This window comes from Heteronotia binoei, chromosome 1 (genome assembly GCF_032191835.1).
Source record: "Heteronotia binoei isolate CCM8104 ecotype False Entrance Well chromosome 1, APGP_CSIRO_Hbin_v1, whole genome shotgun sequence".
Taxonomy (NCBI): domain Eukaryota; kingdom Metazoa; phylum Chordata; class Lepidosauria; order Squamata; family Gekkonidae; genus Heteronotia; species Heteronotia binoei.
The window spans coordinates 249,386,296-249,404,855 of NC_083223.1; the positions used below are offsets into that span (position 1 = coordinate 249,386,296).

General features: G+C 44.9%; 2 protein-coding genes across 2 annotated transcripts in view; both read right to left on the reverse strand.

The window, feature by feature from the left end:
- RELA (RELA proto-oncogene, NF-kB subunit) overlaps positions 1–18,560 on the reverse strand; it is a 542,238-nt gene that overhangs the window by 491,831 nt on the left and 31,847 nt on the right. The gene's annotated exons all lie outside the window — the stretch shown is intronic.
- Positions 1–18,560, reverse strand: part of POLA2 (DNA polymerase alpha 2, accessory subunit) — a 48,642-nt gene that overhangs the window by 12,140 nt on the left and 17,942 nt on the right. The window contains exons 14-15 of the mRNA XM_060251752.1: positions 12,601–12,709; positions 6,415–6,521 (exon numbers count right to left, since the gene is read on the reverse strand). Of these exons, the coding sequence (XP_060107735.1) occupies positions 6,415–6,521; positions 12,601–12,709 (216 nt within the window). The remainder of the gene's footprint in view (positions 1–6,414; positions 6,522–12,600; positions 12,710–18,560) is intronic.

The window sequence follows — 18,560 nt, forward strand, 5'->3', positions numbered from 1 at the left end:
ACTCCAAGGCACACCTCTTATCCCCTAGGCCCTTTTATGCTGAGGGACTGAGGAACTGCACACCAGGAAGGGGAGGAAGGGCCAAACTGATCTGGAAACAGTTTCCTCGGCCACCATCCATTTCCCCCTGCAAGCTGCATGTGGTTGAAGGCCTTCTGAACATGCTCAGAGGCACTAAGCTGAATCTGATGACTTCCATTAAGCTCTGAGGTGGAGCCTTAAGCTCACATGAGGTGGAGACTTAAGCTCACCTTTTCACATAGCTTGGAGTTATCTTTGAAAGAATGTGAACCAGTATTTTGTAATCCTCTGTGATTTAGCTCTACTGTCTCTCACATACACAGATCATGTAGGCAGGAGAGATGGATTCCTCTGGGACTTGGGAAGGACTTGTACTCCCCCCTTCCTATTCTTGTAACCATTTTACCAACACTAGGCATGGGAAATACCTGGAGATTGGGGGGGTGGGACCTGAGGAGGGTGGGGTTGGGGGAGGGGTTACTTCAATGGGGTATAATGCCTTTGAGTTCACCTTCCAAAGTGACCATTTTCTCCAGGTGCTGATTTCCATCACCTGGGGATCAACTGTAATCCCAAGTCTCCAGTCGTTAACTGGAGGTTGGCAATCCTACCAACAACTCTCTTTCCTCTGAGCCAGAGGTTCCCAAACTTATTTGGCCTAACGCCCCCTTTTCAGAAAAAAAAATTACTCAGCACCCCCCTGGAAATCTACCTTCAAGAAGTGGACTAAAAGACATATTTGCCTCCGACAAGCTCAGGCAACGTTTGCCCTGCAAAGAAAAGCAGCGCGCCCAGGGCTCTTGGCTTGCCTGCTGGCTGTTGCAATCGTGCCACATGGGAAGGGTGAGTAAGGGGGCACCCAGCAGGGCACTCTGGCAGGGTGGTGCCTAGGCGGTTGCCTACCCTGCCTACTCCCACGCACTGGCCCTGCAGAATACACACTGTGTCTGGGGCATTGCAGTTGGTTGAAGTCAACAGAAGCAACCAACTGGTAACCAGAGAACTGTAAGAAGCTTGACGCTCTGCAGAAAACCTTGTGAGAAAGCTACAGGTTGGAACTCTTCAGAGAACTTTGTGCAATTGCCTCAGTGCTTCCACTGCCTGACTTGAACTGTATTGCTGAGAGAGAAACTGCAAGCAACCTTGAGAAGCTGCTAGCCGTAGCAAGTATTGGCTAGGATAGACTAGTAAGGTTTTTTGTTTGTCTGTACACATCTATTTTTTTATTCTGTCTTGAAATAAACTGCATCCTTCTTATATTTTAATTGGAAGGAGTTCTAGTCCTCATTACTAGTCTAATTGGGTGAATACGCACTTAGTAGTAAACAAAAAGGAAGCCTTTTTTTTTGTTAATTGGAATTTTTCTTTAAATCAGAAATTCTGGACCCCTCCCAGAAACATGTTTTGACACCTACAACCCTCTTCTCCCTTTATGCTTCCACTGCCCCCTTATTTTTATTAATTGCCTCCCCCAATTGCACCCAAGGCTACTACCACCCCCTTGGATCATTCCAGCACCCCCAGGGCAGTATCGCCCACTTTGGGAAACACTGCTCTGAGCCATATAAACTGATACAATCAGGAAAATGAGACAAGAGAAACAATCAGGGAAACTGGGAGGCAGAAGCGAATACAATTGCCCCATCTCTTGGTTGCTGTTACCCCAAAGGTCCAGAGTGGGAGGGGGGACTCCACTTCCTCCCTTTCTTTGTATTTTTCGTTTGTGTTTGTGTGTGTGTGTCTGCCTTTTTGCACCTGGAAGTCATCGTGACCTCTGGTGACTGACCCCTACTGGGGGTATGGATATTCAGGGAGATGACTGAATAGTGTGCTCCCGCCTCCCGACTGGGTATTTCAAGGACAGTCTTTCATACAAGTTCTAACCACAGTCAACCCTGCTTAGCTTCCAAGATCTGACAAGATAGGGTTTGCCTAGGCTATCCGCTACCTTGATGGATTTCCCTAATTAACTCAGAGTTCATGTTATTCCGTTGTTTGCAGTGGCTACTTATACTGACTACTGGGCAACACTATCCCGGGCTATGGCTAAGAATACCTGTTCTATTGGACATGAATGTTCAGGAATTGAAGACACATTTTATAGGGATAGGAGAGTCATGGGCTGAGCAAGCAGGTACTTCAGTTTTGCAAGGCACTGCAACTACCCACAGACACAATCACGATACCTGAGAACAGGTAACACTTTCGTTTTACTATTTTTATAGCCAGAATTGCATCTGCGCAGTTGGTACCAGGGTTTCCCCTCCCAAGATGTGTGCTCTCACTCCATTTTGGATGACTTTGCTCTGGCAGCCATGTTAGGAGCTAGCAATGCTGAGGCCAGAGCTCTCTGCAGGCTATGCTAGGAAAGGAAAGGTCCCCTGTGCAACCACCAGTCACTTCCGACTCTGGGGTGATGTCGCATCATGACGTTTTCACAGCAGACTTATTATTTACGGGGTGGTTTGCCATTGCCTTCCCCAGTCATCTACACTTTCCCCCCAGCAAGCTGGGTACTCAATTCACCGACCTCAGAAGGATGGAAGGCTGAGTCAACCTTGAGCCGGCTACCTGAATCCAGCTTCCGCCGGAATCGAACTCAGGTCATGAGCAGAGAGTTCAGACTGCAGTACTGCAGCTTTACCACTCTGCGCCATGGGGCTATGCTAACAAGTGACCAAAACTTTGGGCAGGAGACTGATTAACCGATGGGACAACTGCATGTTTATCCATTTTCATGGGGACTTAAAAAGCCAGGCATCTGCCAAGATCTACTTATGTAATTTCCTCAGGGCTTCCCAGGGATCTTTGAGGATCCCATGGAAAGCTGTCAACTGTCCGTTTTGCAACCTTTCTCCACTCTAGGGATTCCCTGACCCTCTCCTAGCATTTCCAAGTGTTTGGGGGAACTATGTGGTATAGCTCATTAACATTCAAAAGATTTGTTTGAAGATTATAACTATATACAAATAAGCGAACAGAAGAATTAAATCAAAGCAGACAAAAACAGTCTACCTCTCTCCCTGCTTTAAACTCATGCCCTAACTAGATGGTGTGCAGGGCAGACACCTTAATTAGTTACATTGATTTAGATGGTCGAAAATGACTCTGGGACTCTGGCCCAGGAGCAGGGCTGTTGAACTCTCCTTTCCTACCCCAAAAACACTAATATAAACCACAGCTCCCACCCAGGAACTGGCCCACCCTCCTGTCCTCTCTAGGGGGCTGCCCTCAGATTACTAGTTACACACAGGAGGGGATGGGGGAATGAGGAGGAGACTAGGCCAAGGCCTACCTCAGGTTTGGTAGTTCCTCCCCATCTCACTCACAGTTAAACACAAGCAAAATGGCATATCTTCACACCTATCAAGGAACCAGGTGGGCTTGATTACTTTACTAACCTTGTCTGAATGTCTCCTCCCAATCTGACTCAGGCATAAGGTGATGCCTCCACCCTGCCAGTCCTTTTGTCCACTCTGCCAAGATGCAAATTAATCACCTTTTGTTAACCTGCTGGGAAGTCCCCCTTCCTAACACAACCAAAATCAAGAAACCCACAGATTCTCATCCTGGGCTCACCCTGAATTCCTAAACGTTACAATTATTTGTATCTGAAGAAGTATGCATGCACATGAGAGTTTATCTTGAATAAAACTTTGTTGACCTTAAAGATGCCACTGGGCTCAAACTTTGTTCAGTTATATCTTTTATATTCATCTTTGTGGGCCCTTATAAATACCGTAGTTCTGCCAGCCAAAATTGTGCAGTCCCACTCATCTGCTGGCTCAGAGGCTGCTCACTCTGCTCTTCTCCTCTGGAACCAACCAACATTCTTACTATGTCCTTGGGGCCATTGGAAGCTCTGCCTAAAGTCCTCTATGCTGAATCTCGATATTATACGTACTCTACTTGGCCACAGCATATTGCTGGAACTCTGTCTGGGGCAGTGATGCTCTGTATTCTTGGTGCTTTGTGGGAGGGGGGGGGCACAGTGGGAGGGTTGCTAGTGTCCTGGCCCCACTGATGGACCTCCTGATGGGACCTTGGTTTTTTGGCCACTGTGTGACACAGAGTGTTGGACTGGATGGGCCACTGGCCTGATCCAACATGGCTTCTTGGCTCAGCAGACTCAGGATAGGCAAACACTTTCTCTGTTCACACCTGTGACGGACTCAGGCACTTAGCCTGAGTAACTGACAGGCTTGCAGCAATTGGCTGGAATGTTGCCCAAGCGACGTAAAAGTATCCTTTGGAGGCTTGCTCAGCAGAAAATCACCTCAGGATTTTAGTCTGAACCAGGGGGTCTTCGAGAGAAGTCTTCAGTACACCAATCTGAAGTAAAGACAGTAGGTTTAGGCCGGGCAGTTGTAAAACCAACTGGACGAGGGGCCAAGAGTGACCAGAGTGGCTGGGCTCCTTGTGGGAGACACAGCTGAGTGGACTCTGTCTGAAAGAGGGAGTTTTCAAGCGGTGTGAAACTCTCTGAGGGAGATTTTGCCAGTGCATCAGGCAATCTCCAGGTACAAACTAGATCACACAAATACACACTGAGGGGTGAACTGGATTCTGGTGGTCAGCAGGGTTACTCAAGACTCAGACCAGAGAACTAGCCGTGGGGCTGAGATGCATCGGTATAGAGGGGTGCGAGTCCTGGAAGATAGCTAGTGTGAAAGGGTCTGTGAGGGAGAATACTGACACCAGTCAGGAGTTCTGTGTGTGTGGAAGAGTGATTGAAGTTTGTTATTTTTATGATTTGGCACTGCCAAAGTTAGGGGAAACATCTGAAGTCACAGCACTCTGAATGCCCAGAAGGCACAGACAGCCTGTGTGAAGTAGTCTAGTGGGACTCTGAAACCTGCCTGGTTTATTGTTTATTTTAAAGATATTCTGCCAAAGTAGTGTTATATTTTACCTCAGCCTGATTAGTCTCTACTCTCTGTAATTGATTTATTCTGCCAACTGATTCTGCGCTATTAGTCTCTACTCTCTGTAATTGATTTATTCTGCCAACTGATTCTGCGCTATTGTTTAGTTCCAATCACTATTATTTTGTCCCTCTCCCTTGCCTTTTGTTACCTAATAAATATTTTGTGGTTTTTTGACTTTAAAACCATCTGGTGCCAATTAATAGTTCTGACAGGATTTCTGGGAGTGTTATTGAAGGAAGGTGACTGGGGAGAAATTTAAAGTGGTTGCCTCCCAAGTAAAGTCTCTGACCTGGCTCCCTCACAACGCCTTTTCTCTTTAAAACACTTATTTCCCCTTCTTTAAACCCCCCTCTCACTTCTGTTGGTGGCCATTCCCTGGTGCACAATTCTCACTCAGCCAGAGGCTGGCTCTCTTTTACCTTCTTGCTTCTCATGTAACTCTTCATGTGTATATTCTTCTGAACACGATTGCACTGTTCTTATGATTGAGTACCTTTTCAGTTCCCATCAATAAATTCTAAACCTTGCTTTGGAAAAACCTGGTTGTTTTGTGGTTATTGATAGCCTATTAGAGGCGTTTTGAGCTTGCTTGCTTCACCATCCAAGTAAAGACCCCTAAATCACATGTTAATCGGTGAATTGGTCAGAATCAATTGGTGAATGTGTCAGTTTTTCAAGCTAGCCAGGATGTGGAAGTGGGAAGAGGTCTCCCCTGACACTGATCTTAATCCCCCCAGCCTGGTTCTGGGAGAGTTTCCCAACTCAAGTCAGAAAGTTCACGTGTCAATATATATGAAAAGGAGCATATGGGGCAACACTGTGATTCATTAACTAAGATTCCCATTTTTCATTTTTTTAAATAATCAAGTCACTAGTCCTCGTTGGTTTTGAACACATGCTTGCTGCTGACTACCATACTGCTAATGGGCAGGGAATTCACTGCCCCTGCTTAATTCCATATCACTCACACATACTGCACCACCAGCAGGACAAATTATGCAAAACATAATAAGTATATCTGCTTAATTTACAAACTTTATTCAGAGCACAGTTGAAATAGAGACTTTTTGTTCAGCACAGTGCACACACACTGCATGCAATGGCTTTCTACCTTACGAGATCAAAATGTAATTCCACAACACATACATCTGCTTTCAAACCACCATGCTCATGGCTGATTTCTGCCTCCCTTATTCAGTCACCCACCCCACCAATTTCCTCCTCAGTAAGTGACCTGATCTCTTTATTCTCACACTAACTGCTACCCAGAGATTAGTAGAAGAGATTGCAAACAGCACAAACTGTACAGAGTACATCCAGCATGGAGCGTAAGACCCCAAGATGGGAATCATATCTGCCAGAAAGTTAATATGAGCATTAGAAGGATGAAAGAAAAGGCCATTCAGTTTATTTCAAGTAATTTAAGGTCATGGTGTTAAAGAATTTAGCAATGCTTTGTGCTTACCTGCTGATCTCCTCCGCACCCATATGAAAGAGCAGATCGGTGGAAGTCAGACCAAAGATTACACCATTGATTTCCAGAGTGCAGGGGTCAGAGACAAACAGCACCCTCTGAAATTAGACAAGGCAAGGAACTGTGCAAGATTACAGAAGAACTGTACACCTTATCAACAAACAGGCCTAGGTAGAGCCCTCAAGTACTACAGAAGGATTTCTTCATCAAAACTAAACTGGGAGGCAAAGTGCAGAGACCCTTAAATCCCTGAATGGCCTGGGAGTAGGACACTTGAAGATCATTAATCCCTTGCTCCACAAGAAGTGTATCGATCTGTGGAAGCCCTTCTCTGACCCCCTGTGAAAGTGTGGTAGTTGGCTGCAGACAAAGGTCTTTTCTGCAGTGTCTTCTCCATTACGGGATATCCAGTCAGCAACTTGTCTTGACACCTAAACTTTGTTTCAAGAACCTGGTTAAAGTTGTTTATCTTCTAACCAATCATTTCATTAGGGGTTTTTTTTGGGGGGGGTTGCTTTTCTCCCTCCTAGCATATGAGGGAGACTTATAAGCTTATGAGTATTTATTCTTGAAACACACATGAAGCTGCCTTACAGTGAATTATCTAGGTCCATCAAGGTCAGTATGGTCTAGTCAGACTGGCAGCAGCTTTCCAGGAACTCAGAAAGAAGTCTTTCACATGAACTTCTATCAGGCCCATCTAACTAGAAATGCCTGATACTGATCCCAAGTCATTCTGCATGCAAAGCAGCTGTTCCACTGAGCCACAGCCCTGTGTCCTGGAAGATGTGTGTTCAGATTCAGACTTATCCATGAAGCTCACTGGGTGTCCTTGGGCCAGTAACAAACTCCTAGCTTAAGAGGACAGCTCTGAGATGAAAGTGGAGAAGGGGAGAACTAGTTATGCCATCCAAAAATCCTCCAATTTAGAGGACGGGTGGGGCAAAAAAAATGTAACTAAGGAATATATTGTTGCATGTTCTGACCTGGTGCTGATCTTTATGAATTGATTATTTTAATGATTGATTTTATATTTGTAGTTTCCTTGAGCAGGAGCATGTAGGACCCCAGATAAATCAATTCTAAACCGCAAAAAGCAGCAACCCAAGGGTACACAGGGTGAAACAAGTACCTCACTTTCTCTTCTACTTGAATGAAACTCTCAGTGCTGTTCAGTGGGCTTGGAAACCCCAGTGAAGCCTTACATTTTCAGGAGAGATCTAGGGTGTTTGCTCCTCCCCTGTCTCCAGTTTTGACCCTCTCCATGTATGTGAAGGGATCCAATCCTACCTCACAGCTTGCAGCGAACATTGTAAAAAACACATTTCTTAGTCACTACTAGTTGATATGTTTTTTCTCATCTTTCAACACTGAATGACAAATACTGAGATAAACCATTCTCCTGACCTAAGTTACATGCCAAGTTTATTGTGAGGATAAGGCAGGACAATGATAACCAATGCAGCACCCCACTAATGCATCACCTAATACCCATTTGCTTATTTCCCAAAGCAAAGAGCCAACCCTGGCTGTCCTCAACCTTGCTAGAATGCAAGGTGCTTCAGAAGACTCCAAGAAACATCTCTTCTGGGTGGGCAAAGACTGCCCGTGCAGTAATAATAGCTCATATATTGGAGGATCTTTGGTTTAGAAGTTCCCAACATTTTGTAATTGCCCACTGTGGCAGCCATTTTGTGACCTGTCCTGCCAGATATGGCAGCCATTTTGTGGTAGGCCAACTACATTCTCTCAAAACCCCATTAATCCTCACTGGCTCAATGAAGTTGAGGACCTTGGAGCTAGGATAATGTTCAGAGCTGCCACACTCTCTCAATGGTGGCAGAAACAGATTTCCCGGTTTATCCTCACAAGAAGGGCAAGATGGAAATGTAGCTTGCCCGTGAACTTCATGGTTGAACATGGATTTGAATGAAGGTCTTCCTCCACCTAATTTCATCCCTGTCAACTACAGTATCCTGGTTCTACTGGATCCATCATGTAACAAGCTGCTACTCAGGGAAAGAGAGCCGCAGACTGTATCTTCTGGGAAACTTGGGAGGAAGGAGAGGAAGAATGCAGACTTGGGAAGGAACTGATCATTGGCTTATGTCAAGGGATTTCCCCAGGCAAAGTCAATAGCTGAGGTTGCATAAGTCTCAAAGGCTATGGATTTGGTGCTCAGCTGCATCTTAGCCTATTCAGGGAAGTCCCTGATTGTTTCCCATAGTGGAGAGTAAGTAACACAAATTTCCCAGCAAGTGGTTCTGACAGGAAATGAAGTCTAGTTTCCCAATAATTTTTCTCCAAAAAAGCAAATGAAAAACAAACACACAGAAAGGCAAAAGCTGAGTCATCTTTTGTCTTTTCTTGCTTCAGAGAAGGATTTAAAAAGATTATCTACTAATTGCTTCACCTCCTTCTCTAGCCATACCCTGTTTCCCTTCTCCCAAATGGCAAGCAGTTAAAGGATACTGGGGCATGAGTGGGGGAGAACTCTCCTTTTAGAGTCACATATGGCCAGCAAATATTCGTCTGTTTGACCAGTTAAGACCAGCTGACAAATATATGCAGCTACTACCAAAACCGACAGAAATTCTAGAGCAAAAATGACGGCTTGCCCCGAACTCCAGCAAGCTCTGAAGGGCCATCGCTCTTTATGAGAACCCAGAGGAGCTGTGGCTCAGTGGAAGAGCCTCTGCAGTGCATGAAGATGGCCCCAGGTTCAATCCCTGGCATGTGCAGATTAAAAGAACCAGGCAGTAGGGGATGTGAAAGACCCTGGAGAGCTAATGCCAGTCTGAGTAGCCAGTGCTGACTTTGACAGGACCAAGGGTCTCATTCAGTATAAGGCAACTTCATGTACCTAATCTCTGTATGCTACATACCAATTGCAGTCACCTAATCAGCTGCTACCTGCTCTGAGGGGTGCCAGCAGGACTCAGGCCCTCTCAGCTTTATGGAATGGGCTATTAGACCAAGTGAGGAAGGCGGCTGGTTTTCCAAAGGAGGCACAATGCTACAACGAAGGGTCTGCAACCTAAGATATTTTATGCGACCAAAGGACTTCTTGGAAATACTTTACAGAAAGGGAAATGAGAGAGATTAAACAGTTGCCAGGAATCCAAGTGCCAGCCATGCAGAGAATTCTGCCAGTTCCCTAAAGCAATCGCTCAGGGTGCTCCAGACTGTGAGACCTTGTGTGAACCTCTTCTTAATAAAGGACTTGCCACAACCAGATCTGGGCTGCAGAAACATTATCAGTAATGTGTTGAAGTTGTACATTTTCAGTTATGCAAATGGGCTCTCTTACACTGGCTGATCTTTTGTTCTGAATTTTGACACAGCTTGACTATATTCAGCGCTTTTTTGGAGTTCTGGCTGGCTTGGCATCAGTGGGTGTGGCCTCATAAGCACATGAGTTCCTGCTGGGTTTTTTCCTACAAAGAAGCCCTGACTATTTTCATTATAAAAGGTTACTTGATCCCTGCTCTTGGATGCTTCATTAATGACTTGAATTTGCAATGCCTGCTTTTTTTTTTTTAATGCATCCGGTGTTTTCTTAGTGGAATAAATTCTGCACAAAACTGTTTGGATTTTATGGATGATGTTTTTAGCACCCTGGCTCAAGGCTGCCTTGAACACATTTGGAGACAGGCAAGGTATAAATGTTTTAAAGGACTCTTTTTTTTTAAAGGACTTAATAGAGCACACCAAGCCAGGCATAAAAGCTCATGCCCTGCTGTGCTGCCTTCAGTGCACCTGGCAGACAAACACTGTTAGCTCCAAGGTGTGATTAGGCTGCAAAACACCTTGAAGAGCTCCTAGTTCGGTAGGCAAAGTCCACCAGTCAGAACTGCTCCCATTAAACAGGTAGACTCCCTCCCTGTTCGTGGAAAGAGATAGCTGAACTTCTTGCCTGGGCATTGAAAGCTGTTAAGATTTTTATTACAGTGCCTCCAATTTTCACCAGAAGCGGAAGGAAAGCCCCTGCTATGCTGGGGTCTATTATGGTGCAATGCACAGTTGACCTTCCAGTGACCAAACCTATAAACCAGTGGCTCCTCCTGCTGGCATTGCAAGGCAGCAACGCTCCTTAACAGAGTTCAATTAAATCTAGTGCATTTCGAACAAAATCACTAGTGCAGCCTACAAAATCTCTTGCTTGAAAAGGTATAAACTGTGGGCTTTAATGGATGCTACACAAGCAAAACAGCTAAAGGGGGAGCCCCCAAAAGGCCAAATATGATTCTCTGCTTAGAGGGGGAGAGACATGGCTTAGTGATGTGACTTCACTCTGATTCTCTTAAATTCTCCCTGAAGAAGCATTCTGACATCGTTCTTTGGTCTTCTAACACTGATTTATCGACTCTAACATACTGTGTTTTTCGTGCTCTGTCCTCTAATTTTGTAACCAGGTTTTACTACATTGTTGGTTATATGTCAAAATGGGTAGCCATGTTAATCAGTCTGTAGCAATAGAAAACAGCAAGAGTTCAGTAGCACCCTAAAGACTAACAAAATTTGTGGCTTTGGTAAGTTTACTGAAGACTGAAGAAGTGAGGAGTGATTCACAAAAGCTCATACCCTGCCACAAATTTTGTTAGTCTTTAAGGTGCTACTGGACTCTTGGTTTTATCCATTTACTTTCAGAAGGTAGTCATTTCAGTTTACAGTACAACAATTAGATTCCAGTCCAGTAGAGACCAACAAGAATTCCAAGATACAAGCTTTTGAAAATCAAAGCTCCTTTCCTCAAACCTAAGTATGTGTCTGACAAAGAAAGCTTTGGCTCTTTAAAGCTTATGCTCCCAAAATCTTGTTGGTTTCTTTAGTCTCTAAGGTGCTACTAGACTCAGATTTAAACATGTTATACTGTTCTTACTGCATTGTTTTTAATTGTGTGATCTGTAAGAACATAAGAACATAATAGAAGCCATGCTGGATCAGGCCAATGGCCCATCCAGTCCAACACTCTGTGCCACAACGTGGCCAAAAAACCCCCAGGTGCCATCAGGAGGTCCATCAATGGGGCCAGGACACTAGAAGCCCTCCCACTGTTTTCCCACAAGCACCAAGCCCGTCTTGAATCTCAGGGAGATTCCGTCTAGAATCTCAAGGAAAACCAGCTGACTGTAAATAAAGCAAACTTTCCTTCAGCCAGGGATAAATGTGCCAATGGTCACACTTGCCCACAGTCATTTTGAAGCTAGGCAAGATTTATTTCTAGCCTTAGAAACAGGAGAAACTCCACTCATCTGATCATAGGTGGGGGAGAGAAGCTGGTGGTAAGCTGCCACATACAATATTGAGCCCACCACTCTCTGCCTACCATGATCCGGACTAGTACTATGTACCAGAAGCATAACACAAATCCCAACAGAAATAATAGAGTCAGGAATTCTGTAGTCTATTTAATGGGGTGTGTATATAATCTTTTGAGTAAAGCCAAATAAAAATCTGAATGTTTTAAAGTATCTCAATTATTTCATGTTAACTGAACACAAGCGAAAGGTTAAATACTGAGAGCAAGAAGAGAAGGTTAAATTGGGATCTCAAGATGATAACTAGGTAGGATGGGCTGGCCCAGGCCCACCCTGAATTCCTCCTCTGGTCATGACCCAGTCAAGCTTTCAAGATAGTACTATTCCAAAGCAGAATGACTCTCTTCTAACCCATTTACTTTAATGTACTTTGAAGGGTGCAACTCTGCTTTGGGTAGCACATTTTCCCAGGTTTGGGAACCATAGATAGATAGATAGATCCCATAGATAAGACAGATACCAGTGTTGAGAATCTCATTTGCACTCCGTGGAACCTTTGTATTTTGCAAAGGATTGTGGGCTGCAGAATACATTCTTGGGCGCGCACTCTGTAATCCCAGAGAGAACAGGCTGGGCCTGTTTGGCCTCACTATCTCCCCACAAGACACACCCAATGCTTCACCACAGCTGCAAGGCACGAAGGGGAATGCCACACAAGGTGATTGCCAGAGAGCTTGCCTGCTATTCCATACCTTCAGTGAGGAACCCCTGATAAGTATCTGAGGAATCTCAGAGTTCCAAGGAAGCCCAGCTTGAAAGCCAATGACTTGGAAGGACATGCAACCAAAGACTCCTCATGGGGGGCTCCTCCCACCTACACTGCACGAGGCCAGACTCCTTTAGCAGTGGGAAATACCTGCTTGTCCTCTTTTGACAGCTCGCAACAGCTGAAAGGCGGCTGTGGATAGATGTAGTCGTGGTGCACGTCTCTCAGAGAAGGGACGATGACAAGGCGTGAGCCAGCACTGTTGGGGGATGGGTGGGAAGGAGAGAAAAGAGATTGGCTAGCAACAAATTGAAGGGAGAATGGAATGTTCAGGGAGATGGGATATTACAGTCTTTACAACAGTCCTGTTATTTCAGTCAATGTAACATTCCTATCTATGTTGCACAGGTATGTACAAGACTCAGAGAGAGCGTGGCTTATCTACCAAGTCCCAAAAGAGACAATAACAGAACACCACTATTGATCACATACAACTTTCAGCTCAAAACAGTTCAATGCATCATCAGCAACTTATAGCCTCTACTGGATGACAGTTCACAAGTATTGGGGGGAAAACCTTTTCTTGCCCACTGACAGCCCCTCAATCTTAAACTAACTTCCACAACAATACAACTAATTTGAACATGGACACTGGTACTGGAGCCTGGAATAAATCCAGATGCCAATTTTGCTACCACATACACACACAGACAACACAATCACATCCCCTAATAACATCAACTATGCCATCTCAGGCTCATTCACTTCTTCATCTTCTATGTCATTACATGCAAGCAATGCCCTTCAGTTCTCTATATAGGGCAAACAGGTCAAACTCTATATCAAAGGATAAATGGACACAAATCTGACATCAAGAATCACAAAACTGAGAAACCTGTAGAACACTTCAACTTTTCAGGACAAGCAATGGGGAACTTCAAAGTAGCTGTTTTATAGCAAAGGAATTTCAGAAACAGACTAGAACAGGAGATTGCTGAGTTACATGTAATTACAATACTCAGGATGATGGAATCCCCAGGTCTTAACAGAGATACTGGTTTATTATCTCACTACATATGCTAATAGTCAGTTCTCATATCTGTTTGTGAACTCAATTATGCTATATGCTAATTTGCTGCTGTTCATAGGTCTTACCAATTGCTTTCATCCGGTCTTAGCTATATTTACTGTTCAGTTACTTATGCATCTTGACTCAAATTAGCTCTTCCTGGCAACACCCTCCCCACCCTCTACCTATATGTAATGGTTGGTGACTTCTGTTTCAATATATCTGAAGTGTGCATGCACACGAAAGCTTATACCTAGAACTTTGTTGGTCTTAAAAGTGTTACTGGACTTAAACTTTGTTCTGCTGCTTCAGATCAACGTTGTGGAACCAGAGAGCTCACGGGTATGAGTAAGGTATATAGGAGAACACTCCTTGAGAGCTTTAACTAATATATATTGAAAACAATATTTTAAATCACAATATTTCCACATTAATTTGAAATTATTTCACAGTTCATTTTGCAATATATAATGTTTTTCTTCATTTGTAGGACTTCTTGAAGTCCAATTCACCAATGCAGGTGTGATTGCAGTTCCCAAACTAGTGTGGCTGCAACTGGACTGCTGCTTCTGTCCACTTTCAGAGAATCCTTCTTCAGGCAGCTCACCGAGGGAAACAGTTTCAGTTTGGCTCTGCACATCTCCAGGGATCAAGCACAGCTCCACATTTCTCTTTCTCCTTAGCTAACCAGCAGCCACACCAGTTTGGGAACTACAATCACACCTGCGTTGGTGAACTGGACTTCAGGAAGTCCTACAAATGAAGAAAAACATTGTATATTGCAAAATGAACTGTGAAATAATTTCACATTAATGTGGAAATATTGTGACTTAAAATATTGTTTTCAATATATATATTAGTTAAAGCTCTCACTGAGTGTTCTCCTATATGCCTTGCTTCAGATTAACAGGGCTACCCATCTGACTCCTTTACTGAATCAATCCATCTCATGTTGGGTCTTCCTTTTTCCTGCTGCTTTCAACTTTTCCTAGCATTATTGTCTTTTCCAGTGACTTATCTTCTCATGATGTGACCAAAATATGATAGCACTCAGTTTAGTTTAGCAGCCACTGATTTGTCTTTTCGGAGGTCCAGCTCTGTGCCCATGGGAAGGCAAGAAACCTTCAGGATCCCTAGGCCAATCTGGCCTGGGGGGAAATTCCTTCCTGACCCCAAAATGATGATTTGCATTACCCTGGACATATAAGAAAGAGCCATAAGAGCCAAGCACTAGTTGATCTCTTCCTGCCCTCCCTCTTCCTAAAGTCATAACAAGCCACAGAATCAGCATTGCTGTCAGATGGCCATCTAGCCTCTGCTTAAAACCCTCCAAAGGAGGTGAGCCCACCAACTCCTGAAGAAACCTGTTCTAACGCTCAGAAGGAATAGCTCTGCCTGATGGGATATTGTCAATCTGACTACAGAATACAGAGCTAGGCAGACCAAAGGTCTGATTCAGTATAAAGGCAGCTTTGGGGAAAGGATGCTGCTCAGTGGCAGTACACTTTCTTTGAACGCAGAAGGTCACAAGTTCAATCCCAGACATCCCCAGTAAGAGGATCTTGGACAGAAAGCATTAGGAAAGATCCAAGACCATGAATACATGAAGCTACCATATGCTGAATTGGACCCTTGGTCCATCAAAGTCAGTAGTGTCTACTCAGACAGGCAGTGGCTCTCCAAGGTCTCCAGTAGCCTCCTTCACATCACCTATTATCTCATCTTTTAAACTGGAGATGCCAGGGACAGAACCTGGGACCTCATGCATGCTAAGAGAGCCAGTTTGGCGTAGTAGTTAAGTGTGTGGACTCTTATCTGGGAGAACTGGGTTTGATTCCCCACACCTCCACTTACAGCTGGGGGAATGGCCTTGTATAAGCCATAACTATCGCAGGAGTTGACCTTGAAAGAGCAGCTGCTGTGAGAGCCCTCTCAGCCTCACTCACCTCACAGGGTGTCTGTTGTGGGGGGAGAAGATACAGGAGATTGTAAGCCGCTCTGAGTCTCTGATTCAGAGAGAAGGGCAGGGTATAAATCTGCATCCTTCTTCTTCTAAGCTGATTCTCTGCTACTGAGCCATGGCCTCTCTCCTGAAGAGTGGCTGAACTCTGGAAAGTAGCTGCCTATCAGTAACAAAGTACTGGGATAGAAGAGTTCATTCACTGAGATGGATCCACAAAGCTGGGTTAAAGAAAGACCTCAATCTTGGCTGAGTTGAGTGTCTAGATTCACCCAAAATCAGGCAGCTTTGCTCCATTCAAAACGCAGTCTCTTTGCCATTATATACCACCAGGCTCAGAATCCTCTCCATTCCTCAGAACCCCACATGTCCCTTCCTACCTCCTATGACCTAAAGGAGGACTGTCCCAACATTTTGAGAACCACTGAGCTACCAAGCTACAATTCTCCCTTGCACAAACAGCTGTCCCTTTTGTTCAGAAAACAGTATCTTCTATTCTTTTTAATGGAGCCTCTTTTTTTCCCTTTTGTCCAAAGTGAAATGTTTGTGGAGCTGCCTTTGATGATGAATTGCCCCAGGAGGAAAATCACGTCAATGATCGCTCAGATGCACCAGCACAATCTTCATTGTGCCTTCGCTAATGGGGGAGAAAAAAAAGCCCAGACTGACACTAGCGGACAGCAGAGGCTGGCGTGAGATGAAAGGAACAGGGAGGCTTTGCACTCGACCCAAGGAAAGCAGACGGGGGGGGGGGGGGAAGAGGGCTGTTTTGTTCTTTGTTCCTTCCATCTCGCTGGTAGCAAAACAGCAAGAACAAGAAGGCGATAGCTAGAATTGCCGTGAGGTCTCTGCCCTGCTTTTTGACACTTTTGTGGGGTACAGATCAATCCCAGATACTTTGGTGCCTTAGGCAGAAAATCCAAATCAGGACTCCCTTCCACACACTGATTACTCCAATTACAGCAAGAAGTTCTTCCCTGCAAGCAATGGGGGCTACGCAAGAGCACTCTGAGTTTGACCCACCGTGGCCTCTGATGCCCTTAACACAGCTCCAAATCCACCACCTTATGTTGTCTAAGTTATGCTCTGTTGTAGAGTGGAAGAGTGGCAATGGTTAGTATAGAGCAGGAGTGGCCAAACTTGCTTAATGCAAGAAATACATACAATAAAAGTCAGATGTTTGAGAGCCATAAGACATGAATGTCGGACGTTTGAAAGCAGGCAGGCAGGCAGGCAGATGGGGGAGAGAGATGTGGAAAGAAAGCAGCTTTAACTTTAAACACATTCTTCAAGCTGCCAGCTGCCTTGGCTTGGTGAGAAGATATTTAAAGAGAGAAATGCCTTCTCCAAGCCAGCTGACGGGGCAATGGGAGCTTCAAGAGCCACACAATATGTGTGAAAGTGCTACATGTGGCTCCCGGGCCACAGTTTGACCACCCATGGTATAGAGCAAGGGTCTCCCACCTTTATTTAGCCTGTGCACATTGTTGGGATTCTGACACACTAGTTGGTGGGTGCAACCACAAAATGGCCACCATAAGAGGTGGAGCCACACAGAAAGAAAGGCAAAGAGCAGAGAGAGAGAGAGAATAAAACTAACACCACCAGCTGCCACCAAAACATTATTTCAATTTGCACAGCCAATCAAATATCCAGTGGCCAATCAGAAGCCTTGCTGGACACCAGCCCTGCTTGGCCATACCCACTTTCTAAAGACCCTTGGTGGACACCAGGAAAGATGTCAGCAGGTGCCAAGGTTCCAATGGGCACTACGTTGGGGAACCCTAGTATATTTATTTATTTTATTTGAGTATATTTCTTTTCTGCCCATTCTCCGTATAGACAATTGGGGAGCATCTGTATGAACTCAGTGTGGGGGGGGAGAGTGATTTGCATCTATAAAGGACCAGCTGCCAGGCCTCCTAATGCAGTTCAGCCCACACAGCTAAAGCAAAATCACACACACACACAAAAGACTCACTACCACACTCACTACTACAAGGACTGCACAAAGGTTAGTGTGGATGTTTTTGAGAAGAGCGTCATGGATGAATCCAGAACTCACTACCCCAGTTCCAGCCTAAATCCTTGGTGTGGTAAAATGGGAGATGGGAGGAAGTCTCACATCACATCAAACTTGCAAGCAATTTCTAAGCCGAACCACCCAAGGAGACTGGGAGGGTTACCCAGGCAGTCAGACACATAGATTAACACCGGTCAATTTAAACTTTCGCTGTGTAAGAGCACCTGCTTTATATGCAGGGATCTCCCAGGTAAAGACTCTCTGGTAGTAGGTGCTGAGGAAGTCCTTTCTATGTGCCTTACACAGGTGATCTCCAGTGGCAGTTGTGGGCCTTGTTGGGCCTACCATTTTGCTTCCTGGCTCCCACTTGCTTCTGCCCCAAAACAAAGTCTATCCTGGCTACCCTCCACTTCACTGGATCAAGTAATGTGTATCCCAAGAAGCATCACCTTTGGGTCAAATGGGAGCACTGATCAGGAAATAGCCGCTCCACTATTTTGTAAGTCACAGAAGCCATTTTGTGATTGTGCCCATTACCATTTCTCAAAATTCCAGAAGTGCCCACATGCTCAGCAAGGTGAAGTCTTAAGATTCTGAAGTACTGCTGCCAATAGGAGCAACCCATGCTACCTTAAGGTAAACTATGGTCCAACCTCAGTATGCAACAATGTGCAAGGATAGCTTGTGCTTACAGACTGCCGGTGCAGTGGAAGAGTAGGATCTGGGAGACTGCAGGGTCAAATTCCCACTCTGCTATGAATCTGGCTGAAGAAGCTGTTATGAAGTTGGCTGAATGAAGATTGGATTTATACCCCACCCTTCACTCAGAGTAGATTACAATCTCCTTTCCCTTCCCCTCCCCTCTTGAGAGAACAGCTCTGTGACAACTGTGACTGACCCAAGGTCATTCAGCAGCTGCATATGGAGGAGTGGGGAATCAAACCTGGTTCTCCCAGATTAGAGACTGTGAACTTAACCACTACACCAAACTGGCACTGGTTGAGCTTCAGCCAGGCACTCTCCCAACCTAACCTACCTCACAAGGCTGTTCTGAAGAT